This window comes from Anoplopoma fimbria, chromosome 2 (genome assembly GCF_027596085.1).
Source record: "Anoplopoma fimbria isolate UVic2021 breed Golden Eagle Sablefish chromosome 2, Afim_UVic_2022, whole genome shotgun sequence".
Taxonomy (NCBI): domain Eukaryota; kingdom Metazoa; phylum Chordata; class Actinopteri; order Perciformes; family Anoplopomatidae; genus Anoplopoma; species Anoplopoma fimbria.
Window position 1 is genome coordinate 6557006 of NC_072450.1, and position 16980 is coordinate 6573985.

The 16980-nt window shown below is 41.2% G+C and overlaps 1 protein-coding gene across 2 annotated transcripts in view; it reads right to left on the bottom strand.

The window, feature by feature from the left end:
* The window catches only part of prmt3 (protein arginine methyltransferase 3), a 59137-nt gene that overhangs the window by 37536 nt on the left and 4621 nt on the right, over positions 1–16980 (bottom strand). For both annotated transcript variants that reach the window (XM_054614676.1, XM_054614677.1), the window contains exons 8-10: positions 14218–14283; positions 12459–12580; positions 7975–8074 (exon numbers count right to left, since the gene is read on the bottom strand). In XM_054614676.1, the coding sequence (XP_054470651.1) occupies positions 7975–8074; positions 12459–12580; positions 14218–14283 (288 nt within the window). The remainder of the gene's footprint in view (positions 1–7974; positions 8075–12458; positions 12581–14217; positions 14284–16980) is intronic.

Here is a 16980-nt window from a genome sequence, read left to right on the forward strand (position 1 = left end):
TTTCAGGTCGTCAAGTTCATGTTCGGCATGTAGAACCGTTACACAAACCGGAGAGCGGTTACTCTCTTTACCTTCGGATGTTTTGAACAGATGAGTGAAATGCCACATTGCATTTTAGATAAATATAGTTTATAATATTGTATTGAATTGCATTGCAGGTCTTTATGTAACCCCCCCTTGCTTGTTGTAAATGGCTGCCTATATGGCCATATACCTATGCTTCAGTAGGCGGGAAAGGCGAGAGTCTCATAAAAACAGAGGGGTGGTGCACTTACAGGAAACGTGTCTCTTTGACTTGTTGTGGATTGTCACATTTATTAACATGTAAGCCTATGTGATGTGAGAGATGGATGACTGAGGATTTTTTTTTTTTAACTTAAACACATTACATATTATATTATAATTATAAAATTTGGATTTTAGTAAAGCAAGAACTCTGATCTTTAATCGTTTCTCTTGTTTTCATTTACTAAAAATGTATAGTATGCAACTCACTGCATTTTACTCCTAATTCTTTGACATGGCTGCCCCATTTCACTAAACAAGAAGATGTTCTGAGCTGCGCTTATTGCATAACATTCAATTAATAGGCCTGGTCCCATGAGGGGTGCTGAAAAACTCTGATAGTACGTTCAATAGTAAAACAAGATCATTACCTTTCATATTTCTATTATCATTTTATTGTGTCAGCAAACACTGTCCTGTCCCGTCTACTGTCAAAGACATCAAAATGTTATAAAAACTCACAGTGAATGACTGCCATCAGGGTTTTCATCAGAGGCGGAACAACACAACTAATTCAAAAGTCAAAAAAGTCAAAAAAGTGATATGGTAATTAAATGCTTTGGGGAATGTAATTGCACATCTTATCGGGTCACTTTATTTAGCGTCCATGGAAGCAGTTGTGTTGTAATCTCTAATCAGAAGGAATATAGTCTATGTAACCGCAGATAATAACTGTTAGGAGTGTGTGGACATCTGTTTAAATTTACCAAAAGTACTCAGAGATAACCCATCTGAGGTTTAGATACCCCTTCCTGAGTCTCTCTAACTGTGTGTGTGTGTAAGTGTGTGTGTGTGTGTGTGTGTGTGTGTGTGTGTGTGTGTGTGTGTGTGTGTGTGTGTGTGTGTGTGTGTGAGTGACAGTCAGTCAGACTGAAGGACAGGATGACTGATGACTACCGCCCTCGTCTTGGGCAGGTGAGTCTCCCAGCACTGATAATGAGGCTAAAGAGGAAGGGCTGCCATTAATTTGACTTCACACCTCTACCGCACACAAATATTCGGACTGTGTGTGTGTGTGTGTGTGTGTGTGTGTGTGTGTGTGTGTGTGTGTGTGTGTGTGTGTGTGTGTGTGTGTGTGTGTGTGTGTGTGCCAAGGATACTTGTTTTGTAGTCAAACTATGTTCTCCTCAAGGTAAAATATCAGAGATGTGGGCACAAAGAAATCCTCCACAGCGGAGAAGTTCAACAGAGCTCTTTGACACTTTTCTGGTTCAGGGTTCTTCTCACATTTGAATGAAACTGAACACAGTTTCTGAAGACTAATTTGACATTCTGGGAAAGTTTCTCCAAGGTGAGTTAGCACGCACTTCACAAAGCTCAGGGACACCGGCCTCTTTACACAAACTGTTATCAAGAACACGATATATGATGCAGGTTCAGCATCCACACCAAGACACTACATAGTTTTAAGGAAAAGTCACTTAGTGTTAATCATAGTTTTTAGTATCATCAGTTTGTTTTAATTGTAATAAGATAAAATAAGATAATCCTTTATTAGTCCCGCAGCGGGGAAATTTGCAGGCTTACAGCAGCATAGAGTAAAGTGCACACAAGAGACATAGTAAAAGAAAGACAAGATAAAAATAAAAAATGAAATAAAAAAACAAGTATTATAAATAAGCAATAAGAAACAGTAGAAAAACAACAATAACTGAAATATTATATTTACAGACAGAAAAACTATTATAACTATTATTGCACAGTGTATTGTATTGCACAGGTTTTTATTGTCATGTGTCATGTGTCATAATGAATAATTGTTTAGGGAATTTAACACTTGGATCAAATCTTTCAGTCCATATCTTCAGTTTTTTGGCAGGGGGAATTATAAAGGCTATCGTATAACCTATGTAGGTTTGATGGACAGCAGAAATGGAGAAAATGTTACTACAAAATGTGGCCAGGACTGCTGTAGACATTTTGCAATATGGACAAGAGAAAGGTTGGGGTGACTCATTCTACAGTAGGCTGGAAAGAAATACACAGAAAGCTTTTTGTGTGGTACGTAGATAATCCAAGCGATTTTGTGCAGTTTATGATTCAAAATTTGCAAGATACTAACTTGGTTTCAAGACTGATCACTTTTTAACAATCCAATGCATGCGAGTTAAGCCTTGGTTATACTTTGTGCAAGGACGGTAGCACAAACATCAGCTGATGAGAAATCGTGACGAGGAAACCTTTAGATCATTTATACTCCATGCGGGTCCCTCTTCGATGCAAACCGACATTCTCAAAACTCCTCAAAGTTCTCAACATCAGTTTCTCCACCCATTGGCGTCCATGTAGTGAGGGCCAAGACAAGGGCCACTGATAGGGGCCTTGTCTGATAGGGTGAGGGCACTTTGGCGGTGCGGATACTTGGGCCCCTTGCGGAGGCTTTAAAGCTCTTTCACAAATCAACATTTAGTCTGTTTTCATCAAAATCGCTCTGGTTGTGGAGACAGCTATCCTGCTTTGTGGCGGACCTAAACAACCGGCACAGAGAGGTGGAATTGGAAGTTTCTAAGTGAACCCTAGTGCTGTTCCATTGCAGTAAGAACAAAACTGCAAGTGAACAAAAACGGAGGCATTTTGTACAGTAATGATTTGGGCTTTTTACTGAGTTTCAATCATTTTCAGGCTTCGGTTCACAATGCTGTTTCTTTTATTATGTAACTAAAGTTTGTTAACTCTCCTCTGACAGTCTTCCTCTCATGTCCGTATTTGAGCGTCCGTGCCATTAAACACCATCAAGCTAGCAGGCCCGTCGCCCGTGATTGATCTTGGAGTGACAGTCTTTATTTAGCCTTCGGCGGACTCGGCTCTCCTCCTCCCCGTCAGCCCCCCACTCTCTTATCTGCTCTGGACTGTTTGGTTTTTTTCTCGTGTGCTTAGAAAGAGAACCGATCAATGTTGTGAGTTATGAAATGACAGTGGTGCCGCTGAAGGCAGTCTCTCAAACACTGCCACAACAGACAGACACTCATTTGCCCCCTTTTCATCCACCACCACCACCACCACCACCACCACCACAGATACAAGACATTCATCACGTCTCTGTCTATTAGCCCTGTAACCACTCTCTGTCCGCTCGCTCTTCACTTCAGAGATTTAATCCATCGTTTTGCTTTCATAAACAGCATTAATTGTCAGATATGTAACTTATTACTTCATGATGAAACTTGCAAGGTTATCTCTATAAAGCTACAATTTTCTGGTCCATGGATAGTTAAAGAAATTCAATTTTTTTTAACTCTTTTTCACAATTTAGGCCTCTTTTGGTTATATATGATTATTAAACACCAAAATAGAATGTGAGTATTCTAGATGTCAATAAGTGTCTAAAACTAAAAAACAATATCAAATATCCACTGCAATGTGGAGTAAAATTTCAACTCAGATATTAAGATGGCATTGTACATTTCTGCAAACCACGTGTCGCAATCTCAACATTTCTGAACCAACAATATGTTTCATATCAAATTGTTTCTACATACATGTATGTCAATGTTAAAGAGTTTTCGATCCGACTTTACAGAGAGATAATTAGTAGGTAATTCGAGCAACAGCACACGTTCTATCAGTTGCCGCTTTATGGCTTCCATGTTTCCTCAGAGAGCAGCAGAGCATCACTGGCACTGTATGAAAATCTACCCAAACGCAAAAACAATTGTTGTGAAAAACGGTGGCGTTTTGTTACCTTGTAGGGTAGTTTAGTTAGTTCAGTTATAAAATATTCTTAAAAACTTTAATGTAAAAGAACCCTGATAAGATCATGGATCCTAATGCCGCCCACCCAACATGCTCTCATTCCGTTCTACAGTTTCTTTCTGTTTTTTAAATTACATGTTCCATTTGTTCACAGCCTCTCTGGAATTAATACCTTTTCAAAGTCCCAGACATTTGTCACTGAATTCCTTCCACTCAATAAAGACTACTTTCCGGGCCAGAGAACAACATTTTCAATCACAGCACACGTGATGACAGATGAATCTAGTTGTTGCTTTGCTTTTTTTTTTTTTTTTAAAGAGTGATGCTTTTCTTTATCTCAATAAGCCCAAGGCTCTCTCTCTCTCTCTCTCTCTCTCTCTCTCTCTCTCTTGATCCACAGAGCATCGGTTTGTAGACCAATTAATTCTACAAATTTTAGATTAATTACATTGTTCAGTGACAACAGACTCACCAGTGTTATAATGTATTTTGTAACTCGACTAACTAGAGCGTAGCTGTGTGAAAGGTTCTCAGTTTTCAGTTCTGGTCTTCCAATTGAGTTTTTATCCCCCTCATACCTTTTCTTTTTATTTCACCAATCCAATTTTCCTTCAAACCAGAGGAAGGAAAACAACACCAGCAACTTGCACAAAATAATTGCTGGATGCTCCTCTATTCTTAGTTACAGAATCCCTGCCATTGCTTTGACCCAATCTGGCCATTCTCTGTTGGAGGCCTCAGCAAGCCTCCAATCTGTGTGTGTGTGTGTGTGTGTGTGTGTGTGTGTGTGTGTGTGTGTGTGTGTGTGTGTGTGTGTGTGTGTGTGTGTGTGTGTGTGTGTGTGTGTGTGAGATATTTTGAGTAGGGTCTGATTAGATCAGGGGCATGCAATAAAGCCATGTCAGGCCAAGGTATTAGACCCTGATCAAAGTCACAAAAATACAGCAGCTTGATGTTTTTTGTTTTTTTTATATATAATTTGCCATATTTACAGTTTAAACCGGATCTTTGGGTTTAATACAGGGAGGAACTGCTGCAACTGGGAGGAACAAGAATAATCAAAGTGACTTTAAAGTCCTGAAGATTTCAATTCTGGTTGATTTGGGAACACCTGTAGTTACAGTGGTCGTGGCAAGTGCGGTTGAAAACTTCAAGTCCTAGAAACGAGGGGGCATCAAACACTAATCGGGAACAGGACAGCAACTGGTGCATCTATTTACAGAGCAGCCAAACAAACTCAAAAATTGTATTACAGAAAAAGTAACTCAATAATTGGACTTTTGAATGCATATCATGTTGCAGCTTCTATTGCTTCCTGTAATATTGAACTGTCAAAGAAATTACTGAAAATAATTTTCTTTTGTTTGCATATTTTATATGCATAAATCTCAGTAACACATTTACATTTCCTGCGATTGCTTCGCAATAAAAGCCAGTTGAGTGGCAGGAAATGTTCAGTTTGCATAAGCAGTAACTTAATACTGCTGTAAGAGAACTACCAGTAAACTAGGATGAGATGTGATTATGATATGAACATAAAATTACAAAACAGGAACACTGGTTTATATGCATCAATTCCTGTGAATCCAGCGTGGGAAAGGCAGACTCAACAAAGAAGACAACAAAAACTACTTTATAGAAAGGTAATTACTTATCTGCAAACATTGAATGTCTACTGTTTAGAGAAGAGAGAAACATACAAAAAGGTTTCTCTGATAATTAACATGAGAGGTCAAATGGTATTTTTTGTAAAAGCCATTTGAAATCAGATTTGGTAATAACAGGTTATTTAAGAGTGTCAGTAGGTAATGAGGGATCAATCTACCATCCAACACGAGCTGTATTTTGAGAAAATTAACATATTTGGCATTTATTGTAAAAACCAATTAATTCAATGATATTTATGTAAGTGAATTTTGATTTATATGAAGCATAAAAAAGGAATAACAGAGCGATGAGATCTCCAGAATATCTCCGTGGTAATAAGACACTACCTGGCTGCAAGACAGAGCCATTAAAGTTTAATAAAGTCTAAAGGACATTTACTCTTGGCCAGAAAGTCTACTCCTCTGACAACTGTCATTTTTCCATTTCATACAGGCAGATTGGAGGGCAGCTTTTGAAGTTCCGGCCACTCTGAGAAATGTCTGCCATCGGCGCCATGATGAGAAGTGACTGGAGGATTCTTAGATTTATTAGCGCCCTGTGAGCCGGTGTCATCGGAGATTACGCCCCCTATCCTTCACCGGTCCACCCGGCACGTCAACCACCCAATTTCAATTTCCCCCGGTGAGAGGATGGGAAGGCTCTGGCTGGCGACCCCTGCTCGTGACCCTGGGTTCCACGATGGATGGGGGAGGTGGAGGGGGGACAGATATGGGATGCTCATGAATTAGGTATGACTTCAGCGGTGCGTTCAACTTTGGCCGTCCCGCCTGTATCGCCACGGAGAATCTCCCTGATAAATGGGCATCAAGGGGAAGGAAGACTGCTCTTCCTGGTTAGGTATTCAGAGGAGCTCATGGTCGAGTTTAGCCCCCGTTTAAGGCCTCACTGCTGCCGACACCTTGGGATTCTGCATGCTCATTGGCTGGTCACGGACCAATCTGAGAATAAGTTGAGCATTTGCATTTTGGGTAAACGCTTGCATGCGTTCCAAGAGTTCAAAGACTGTTGGATGGAAAAATAAGCTCCCGACAAAAAGTTGTCATTGAGTCTCTGACTTACCAAAGTATAACAAACAACATGAATAACGGTCGCATTCCATTTGGATGTCCGTTGTCAGGGCTCTAGCTATGCATACCGCTTTGGCTGACAGGAACAACTGAAAAACGAGCCATCGTTAGCGTTATTACCGACCCCTGAGCTGTTCCTACGACCAGTGAAACGTCTCCTGTGAATTTCAATGTCCTGGACTTTGAGAATGTATGGTGATGAGGTCCAGGCTTTAATCATTATTAACAACTTTCCACTCCGTACATCTCAATTCAAACACACCTCCTCTTCCAAAGTGACCATTCATCCACCTGCTTTGTTTAAGGTCTACCCACTTAACACTTCAACTGTGTCATAAAAAAGCTGCAAGGTTATAACGACAGGGAAATGGTTTGATTCTGACCTGAGCTGTCCACACCACTCATGCTGGAAAATTGTTTATTCAAGCGACAATATCAGGTCTCGAAAAACCAAACACATTCATGGAGCTGGTTGAACCCAGGCTGCAAACTCCAGTTCTGCCGAGTAAACCTTGCATGATCTATACTGACCAGCAGGGGGCGACTCCACTGGTTTCAAAAAGGAAATCTGATTGTAGAGAAGTCTATGAGAAAATGACCCTATATCTCACTTGATTTATTACCTCAATAAACATTTTAAACTTGATTTTATGGTCTCAATCGCTAGTTTCAAGTCTTCTTCAATACAGCATGATGTTTATTTAGTAGATCATGGTCCCTTTTAGAGTAAAATAAACTACTTTACTATGTCACTTCTCCGCATTCCAAATATTGTAACTTCTGTTCCTTGGTTGCGGAAAAAACGACAAGGCAACGGCCGTAATCCAAGATGGCGACGGCGAAATCGTCGAACTCCAGGCTTCAAAACGACAGTCCAAAAACCAATGGGTGACATCACGATGACTACGTACACTTCCTATATACAGTCTATGGTTGAACCCTTATGTTCATGTACAGGAGATTTAATGTATTCATTCATCTTCGATCAAAACAACAGAAGATTTCAAGTTGATGATCTTCTGGCCGAACTTTTGTGGTTTTCATTGAATTCATGCAAATCACAATGGATGGATTTTTGTATAGAGTCAGGATCCATAAATCAGCCAGCTGACACTTGAGTTAACTGATTCACATCCTCAGCTATCAGTATGAATAAACATTATTTTGAGTGGGAATTGAACTCGTTTTCTGAGGCTTTGTGAGTGCATTCCCACGATCAAACTGTCACAGTATGTACATGTGTGTGTAAATGTGCACTGACCATCCATTCTGAGATGATGATGTCCACCTTCTCCACTGGGAGCTTGATGTCTTCTATGCGGCCTTTGATCAGAGTGATCTTGTCCTCCAACTTGTTGGACCTGTGGGAAACATGTAAGAGTCAGAAAAACCTAGAAAAACAACTCACCAATGTTATACGTAGAGTCCAACAAACCAATGGTGGAAGAGTGGGCTTGTAGTTTTGCTGCTGTGATGCACATTCAATTAATGTGGCAACTGCAGATGCTTATTGTCACATTTCATTTCAGCCACCCAATAGGATAATTCAGTTTTTGGCTGCTTGGTGGAAGCAGAAACACACAACACCAAGGTTTCATCACCCTATAAAGTTGTAATGGTGAACTGGTCTGATACTGGTCCGCATTTGCCTACTTAGACTATTTCATATCCACTATTAGCTCTACCATTTGGTGCTGGACAGGTGGTGAACAGAAAACAGCTGTAAACTGTGAGTGGAAATTAATCAAAAACTGTAACATTGCTGGCCATAAAAAACAGAAAAAAGAGCTGAAACAAAGAAGAAAAAAATAGATGACGTATAAAGCTAACAATACATCTGTGCAGCAATCAATTGACATACATTTTTGTGCAAACTTCAAACTTATACTTATGAAAGTACATTATATTTCCAGTCTTTCCCGAGTCGTGCTGTAGGGAGTGTGAACGGGGGGGTAAACTGTAACTGCGGGGCTGCAGAGGTGTCGGGCTCAGGTAGGGACTGTAAGATCAGTGCTGCTGTTTAAAGGATCCTTCCTTTCACACCGGCCCGTCCGGGTATCAATCTCTGTGAATATTCCATTATCATGACAGCTAATGTTACCGAGGACAGAACAATTACTCACAGCGGCCCAGAGTGCATTTCTGTGGCAGCGATCCTTATCTTGAACTGTCTCTCGCCTCTCTGCTGCTCTGCTATCACCTCCTCACAGGATACAACACACACACCCCCACCCCACCCACCCCACCCACACACACACACACACACACACACACACACACACACACACACACACCCACACACACACACACACACACCCCCCCCCCCCCCACCACCTCCTACACCTCTCACAAGAGGGAAACACTGTAATCTCATTATTGGGGTAATTTAGAGGACAATGTCAGGACTCTGGGGAGCGAGTCAGTATCTGTGTGGCTTTGTAGCAGTGTGTGTGTGTGTGTGTGTGTGTGTGTGTGTGTGTGTGTGTGTGTGTGTGTGTGTGTGTGTGTGTGTGTGTGTGTGTGAGAGAGAGAGTGTGTGTAAGTGAGTGGGGGTGAGAGAAGCATGTTCAAGGCAGGACTATTGCAACGTTATTCCGCTTTTGCGTTCTGTATAAAAAAAAAAAGGTTTGGAATTTGGACACAGAGTTGTTTTTGCCGAGCAGCGGAGTTCGTAAAAGAGCTGAATCGACATCTTTGTAACAGCCAGCATGGCGGGACAACACACACACACACACACACACACACACACACACACACACACACACACTAGAAGTGGACGTGTTACACTTCATGCTACATAAAATGACACACTTAATGGCAGATCTTCATTACGGCAGTATTGCTGAATTTCGGTGTGAAAGGGGCAGAGAGAGAGACAGACAAGGGGAGGAGGTCGTACATTTAATCCGAGCAAACCAGTTTTTGCAAATAATTGGTTTCTTTTGAGGGTGAATTTGTGCTTCATGACATACTAATTTGTTTTTTTCTTCATAATTCAGATATTTATGTTCTTTTAATAAATAACAAATATATCTGCCAAATATGCCCTCACACTGTATGCGTATATATTGCTTCTTTCAGGACTTGTACCTTAAAGGTTCTCTAAACGTTACGCAGAGCATTAATATAGCATAAAACATGCTTTATAAAACATATAGTGAAGTAATGACATCATTAGCAAAGAATTAAGTCTCCCTACATCTGTGAGTGTTGCAATCTGAGCTTGTCCTTTAGTGCATGTTAGTGCATGTTAGTGCATGTTAGTGCATGTTAGTGCATGTTAGTGCATGTTAGTGCATGTGAGCGTGCCCTGCTGGCTAGCTAATAGCCGACAGCTGATAACAGTGTAGCGCCCACCCTCAGGCTAACACTGTTACATCCGTTAGCACTGTTGCAGCTGTTTGCACGGCTAGCTCTGTTAGCACAGTTAGCTTCTAGCAGCTGGCTCAGCCGTTCCCACGTTGACACTCTAGTGGAGGCAATAGATATGCTCTAAATTTCATATTGAGCATCGTTATGAACAAAATATTAATGACTTAAAAAGGTACTGCTACCTAAATTAAAAAAAATAAGGAAAGAAATGAACAATGTTAATCGTTGTAGATGAAAAATGTTAAAGTTTTATTTTACTCATGTTTGGATTAATGGGAAACGACACATATTTAAATACACACACTAGCATTTGCCATGTCGCCTTAATTACATGTATTCATAGAGTCTGTTAATGGCTGATCAGCACTCTTTGATCAAAGTCAAACGTTGGCTGATGAACGTCCACGAACTGATAATCTGTCCGTCTATCTTTAGTTCACTATTAAAAGTTGAATTTCATTCATCTACGTAAAATGTTTCCCCACTTTGTTGTCACAATTCAAAGCATTCAATTGGATAATCCATCAATTCCAGCCATTTAATAAAAAAGAAAAAAAAAGCGCATTTGGACATTATCCATTAAGGAAGTGACTGTGAAGGAGGGAAGTCACGTCGAGCTTTTCATTTAAACTTCGGCGACGGAGTGGAGACAGGAGATGGATGCTCCTGCCCAACCAACAGGAGCCACTTTAATTACAATCCTGATATTAACATCAAGAGGAAGTGGCGGACACACAAAGGCCATCTGCACACATACACACTCTCTCACACACACACACACACACATACACAAACACACAGACTGAAAAAAGAGCTTAAGAATCACAACCCAAGCGGACAGCAGGTTTAAAAGGGAGCCAAGGGCAAGATGTGTGTGTCTGAATGTGTGTGTGTTTGGTGTGTGTACATGTGTGAGTGTGTAGGACGGGAGGGGGGTTACACATCTTTTTTTAGCTGAATCTTCACCGCTGGCGAACCTGCGACGCAGCCAGCATGCCAACACACTCTCCAACAGCGAGTCAGTGGGCTGTAAAATTAAAACGTCCTATTCCTTCAGCAGACCCCGTTGTTTTGCTTATACGACACTCTCTTACATAACGGTAATAATAGCAGTCATAATGGCCCCTAACTCAAAAATGCATTTTAGAGGCAGGGGGTGTGATGGAGGAAGTGGTTGCAGGTAGACGGAGGGACAGTGGATGCTCTGGTGGAGGTAAATGACTCCACTGTGGAGAGGCTCGCTGCTGGGAAACTGGAAACGCACACCACCTGAAATTGGACTGAGGGCTGTATTAAAAAGGTACCAACAGGGGGTCATCTACATGTTTGTGTTTGTGTGTGTGTGTGTGTGTGTGTGTGTGTGTGTGTGTGTGTGTGTGTGTGTGTGTGTGTGTGTGTGTGAGACTGCAGGCCTCGGACTGAAGCCCCTGCAGAGGAGGAGAGGCGAGTGGTGAACGAGTCAGACCGCAGGAGTAAATTATGTGCATTACGGCCGAACGACTGGCAGCAGCTCTAGTGAAGTCAACCAGCTGCAACAAATAAAAAGGTGGCTGGAGGTCACACAGACCTCTACTCCCACAATCCTCTGCTGCACACAAAGGGGAAGAGGACCCGTCCGCTCTACGGTTGCATGAGGAGAAGTTGGTACAGCTCCGGAGGCGGCGCCCCGTTCATTCCTATGAAAGTTGCTCAGTGGAGAATGAAGCCAAAAAAGTTCTATTTCCGAGTATGAAATTCAGATTCAATTACATGGATCTTCTGAATCCATGGGGACCATAGAGCAAGAGCACTAGCCTTCCCTTCGACCCCAACTCACAGCACTTGGTCTCATTCACATGAACGGAGGAAGGAAAATATTTCTGGATTTGGGTATTAATGCATTTGAAATAAGGGGCTATTCCTATTTTGTCGAGGGTCATGACGAGCTAGCGCTACGGCTAGCGAGCTAATCTGCCAGCATGTTAACTGCTGACTGAAAGACAAGTTCATTACATTACATTACATTCATTTAGCAGACGCTTTTATCCAAAGCGACTTAAAATAAGTGTCTTCAACATAGGTATTCAAGAGAACTACTAGTCACCAGAAGTCATAAGTGCATCTCCTTTCTTAAACAAGCATCTAAGAGCATAAACCAGAGCAAAAATATAGTGCAGAAACAAACTAATACAAATACAATAAGTGCAACAAACTGATACGAATGCAATAAGTGCTACGAGGAAGGCTCAGGGTAGTACTTCTTGAAGAGGTGAGTTTTCAGCCTGTTGAGTGTTTATTTATGTATGCAACATACTTGAGATTTCATCAACCTCCAAAGGATTTGGGTGGAGGCAAAGCTTTATTTATTTGTGTGTGTGTGTGTGTGTGTGTCACCTGACTATGTCCATGGCCTGGTAGATGATTTCTGATTGGTCGACTGCTATGACCTGCTTGGCCCCGGCTCTGGCAGCGAACATGGACAGTATGCCAGTCCCACAGCCCACATCCAGCACCACCTGCAGGACGGGAGGGGATGGAGGGAGGGAGGTGGGTGGGGGTTTGGGGTGGACATGGTAAATAAATGACCAGTGGAAAAAAAAGTGCTTGACAAAAATATTTTTTTTCAAAATTCAGCAGCTTCGTTAGGATGAATTGGAACTGTTGGCTTTGAACGTTGTGGTGTGAAGAAGGTTGCTGGTCACATTCTGACACATCTCCCTCACTTGTTTTGATTTATTTTTTTTACAGGTAAAGAATAAGTATTTTGTCACATGACAATTTGTTGGAAAAATTTAAGCGGCTAAAAATGTATGGGAAAATAGCTTTTGAACAAAGGATAGGTTTGTAAGATTTTAGAGGTGATCTGGTTGTGAATCTTCCACAATTTTAATATATTTTTTTAAAAGGAGCCGCAACACTTTGCACTCTCTGCTATGCAGAAGAAAAAAATGTTAATACAGTATACTGTACAGTATATGCTTTATTTATCTAGCAAAGCATTTCAGCCAAGAGCTTAAATGAGATCTTTTCTCTGTAGTTGAGCTGCTGCAACACCCGAATTTCCCCCATGGGGTTCAATAAAGGAATATCTATCTATTTATCTCTAAAAAAATGTTCTTGCATTAGAAAAACAAAATATGTAGATAGACAAATAAACAAAAGGAACAAGCAGCAACTGTCTCATAGGCTGGGCATTTTCTTTTTGAAGGACTATATGAACTTCAACATCCATGTGACCTCTGGCTGCTTTGGCTTCCGCGTTTGTACTAACAAGTCGTCAAAATTAATAGTCTGTATGTTTGCCATGCTGTCATCAGCGCCATAACTGCTCCCCCAAGTACCTTTTACCCCCATCAAGCAATTGCTGTCGGGTCACTTCTATTTCAGGTTCCCATAGGTTACAGTTAATTTGTTCATTCTCGCCCCCGCCTGGTGTTAAACGGCCGAGGCACAGCTGCAGTGACTACACGGCCTCTATATGTATCGCTGTGTGTTAATGCGTCTCTATTTAAGGACGTCTCCAACCTGCCTGCGAGCGTCCCGCTGCCTTTATGGGTTCACAGAGGGTCGCCAACACACTGCTGACACAACGAAAACACCACGCCTCACTCCTTTTTCCTCCATCTTTCCGTACTTCTCTGTACCGTCTCTTTAACCGTACCGAATTAAGAATTCCCCCCCGTTTTGTTTCTCCGTCTAGCACTTCCTGTAGAAGGTGACACTTTCCCCTCTCTCTGCAGAATGCTTCTCTGTGACAGGGATAATGTACGTTCCCATCAACAAAACACTATACAGCCTCATCCCAGCTCTAACCAGCAGCCACCCATATAATGGATGGTCATGATACAGGCTAGTGCTCTCTGCAGGGCCAGTTGGGAGGGGGTTTTTAGGGAGGGGTGGTGGGGGGTTGTTCTGGGCTTTAGTGGTGGATTGCATGTGTCTGTTATCAGCACTCTGCAGTCGCTAATAAAGTCACACTGTGTTTTAAATCAGACACCGGCTCCTTATTAATGTCTTTCCTGCAAAGCGCACACGCCTTTTTTCCTCTTAATAGGCTCGGCTTTACATTAAACAGGCTGCTCTATAAATACTGTATACACACACACTGATACACACACACACACACACACACATCTGTTGGCATTTGGCTCACCTTGTCTTTGAACACCTCGGGGTTGCGGTACATGAAGTCGCGGTAACTCTCCGTGCGCACTTTATCCTGTGGAGAGAATCAGGGCTCAAGGTTAGTGTTTCATGTTCAACCGGCCCGGTCGGGAAAGTGGGTCAGAAGTCGTTCTGCCCTGAGTAAATTTTGTACTTGTTAAGTTTATTAGTAGCTATAAAATAACAACAAAGACAAGAAGTTAATTGTCATTTTCAAAACAAGTAAATAAAAAGGGGGATTTTTGCCCATATCCTCTAACGCCACCAAACTAAACTCCTGTTTCCAGAACAGTTGAAATGCTAGCTTCTGCTTCAGCTCATAAACTTTGTCTTTAGGCGCCGCCGTTACGTGTCCGATTGGTTCAAGTCAAGTCTCAACACTCACTACTTAGCTACTTCCATCATCAGCTCTTCTAGTCATTATTTATGACTTGCAAAGCAGGCTTTAAAAATGGTTGAGCCCTGAGAATATCAAAAAATTAAGAACAATACACACGGACACCAACTTTTCTTGAGTTAAAGAGTTAAAAGAGAAAATAGAGCATTTGGCCAAAAAAATGAATTCACTGCAGGGTTTCTAAGGGTTAAAGGAATCTAATCTTTTATAAGATGATTTTTGTTCTATGATTGCTAACACTGTTTGTATTCGGATGCTTGTGTTGTGATATACAGAAGCCTTATCAGCCACCTTGAGGGAAAGAAGCTTTTGCTAGACCGATAACAGCAGATCAAAACAAACGGTGAGCGATTCTTGGGAATGTCAGAGCACATCTATGGGATAAATAAAACCTGGAAGGGACACTGGAATTTGTAGTGGAGGTCAGGTCGGGACTCGCTAATTAACCTGCCAATCAAATCTGCCCACAAACACCAGCAACTCCTCTCTGGAGGAAAAGCTACAGAAATGACAGTAACCTGCCTGAGGGGCAAGGTTGAGGAGGTTTTATTCAATACTGAGCTCTAGGAAGATATTTACATAAAATAAAGTTTTCAATTAGAGACTTATAAGTAAAATGAATATGATGACCAAATAATTCTTCATTGTTCATTGTACTTAGCTGGAACCGTCATATAAATCGTAATTAGTTTTGCTATATCACAATGATGATTCGTCAAACTTGTCAGCAGACAGTTCACACATGAGTTAAACTTTACCTCACAGGAGGAGGTTAAAAAAAAAAATCTAATATAGAGCTCAAAGATTGATCGATTATTTGTCAATTATTACTTTTTTTTAAAAAAATAATTAGTTATCGGTTCCAGTAATTAAAAAAAAAAAAAAAAAAAAAAAAAAAAATCTAATTTCTCTGATTCCAGCTTCTTAAATGTGAATTTGTTCTGGTCTCTTTGCTCCTCTATGACTGAATATCTTTGAGTTGTGGACAAAACAAGACATTTAAGGAACCTCATCTTGATCGTCGGGGAAACACTTAATTACTTTTTTTTCTCATTTTCTGACATTTTATAAACAATTGATACATCAAGAAAATAAACATTAATTGCAAATGAAAATAATCATTGGTTTCAGCCCCACTCTAATTGTTCTCTCTGTCCATCCCCCCTTTGCATTTTAACAGACAGTGTTTGTTGCTGGGCAGCAGCAGAGGGACAGTAACACAAACAGGGAATTTCAAACTAAAAGACTAGAACTTTAGAGGACACTTGATTTGGCTCAGTCTGCTGATAACGCAGCTAAACTTCAGAATGCACTTTTGCAAAGAACAAAGACTTTGGATTTTGTGTCTCATCACTAACATTGGCGTTAAAGTAATCGTGTGATGAAGAAAATATCACAGCAACCAATTAACTCTTAATGTACATATTGTATTTCCGGGTATTGTTTTGAAGATAAACAAAAAAAATGATAAAACCAGAACCTGTCCTTTAAAACAATATTGTGTGAAATGAAAGCTACAATTGCAGATTGAAAATGAATATCTCTTCAAAAACCAAAGTTTTGTAAAAAAAGACAATTAATTGTTCAGCCTCAATAACGACCACGAGGGGGACACCGAAACCGTTCGCTTAAACTAAAAGTGAGCTCAAAAGCAAGCAGAATGAGGCCGGTTAACAATGTGGAAGTGTTCACCTCCTTCATGTCACACTAATTGGCCGGTATCCATTTTTTTAATTAATCAGAAACCAATGAAAAGTGGATTCATTTTTAAACGGAAGTGACGTACGTTTAACCGAGGATACTCAGGAATCGTGCCGGCCTTTCATGCGGCCTCTAGAACACACGTCATAGATGATGCACTGCACGGCGACCTGTGAAAGAGTTGAACACTTTCTACCGCACTCCCCCCCCACGTGTTCTTCTTTTCCCCTCCTGTGGCTCTGATGCCAGTTCAGAGTCGCCTGACGCAGGCACAAATGACGCAAAACTTAACAGTGCTTCAGGACAACCAGGACAGCCAACAGGAATATGTCTAAGCACTGCAGTAAGTACAACAGGAAGGGAGGAGACAGAGCTGAACCCCCCCCACACACACACACACACACACACACACACACACACACACACACATACATACATACACACACACACACACTAGCCCCTCAGCTTGCTGACACTTTCAGGTTTCAGCACTTGAGCAGCGTCAAAATGTATTTCCACATTTTCGGAGCATCCGCCATGCAGCGGCACTGCTGGCGTCTCACATGAGAGCTCAGCGCTTATTGCTGATTTATCACTTTTGAGGAAATGTCTTGTCCTCAGTATCAATGTGTGCATAAAGATGATGATGTTCCT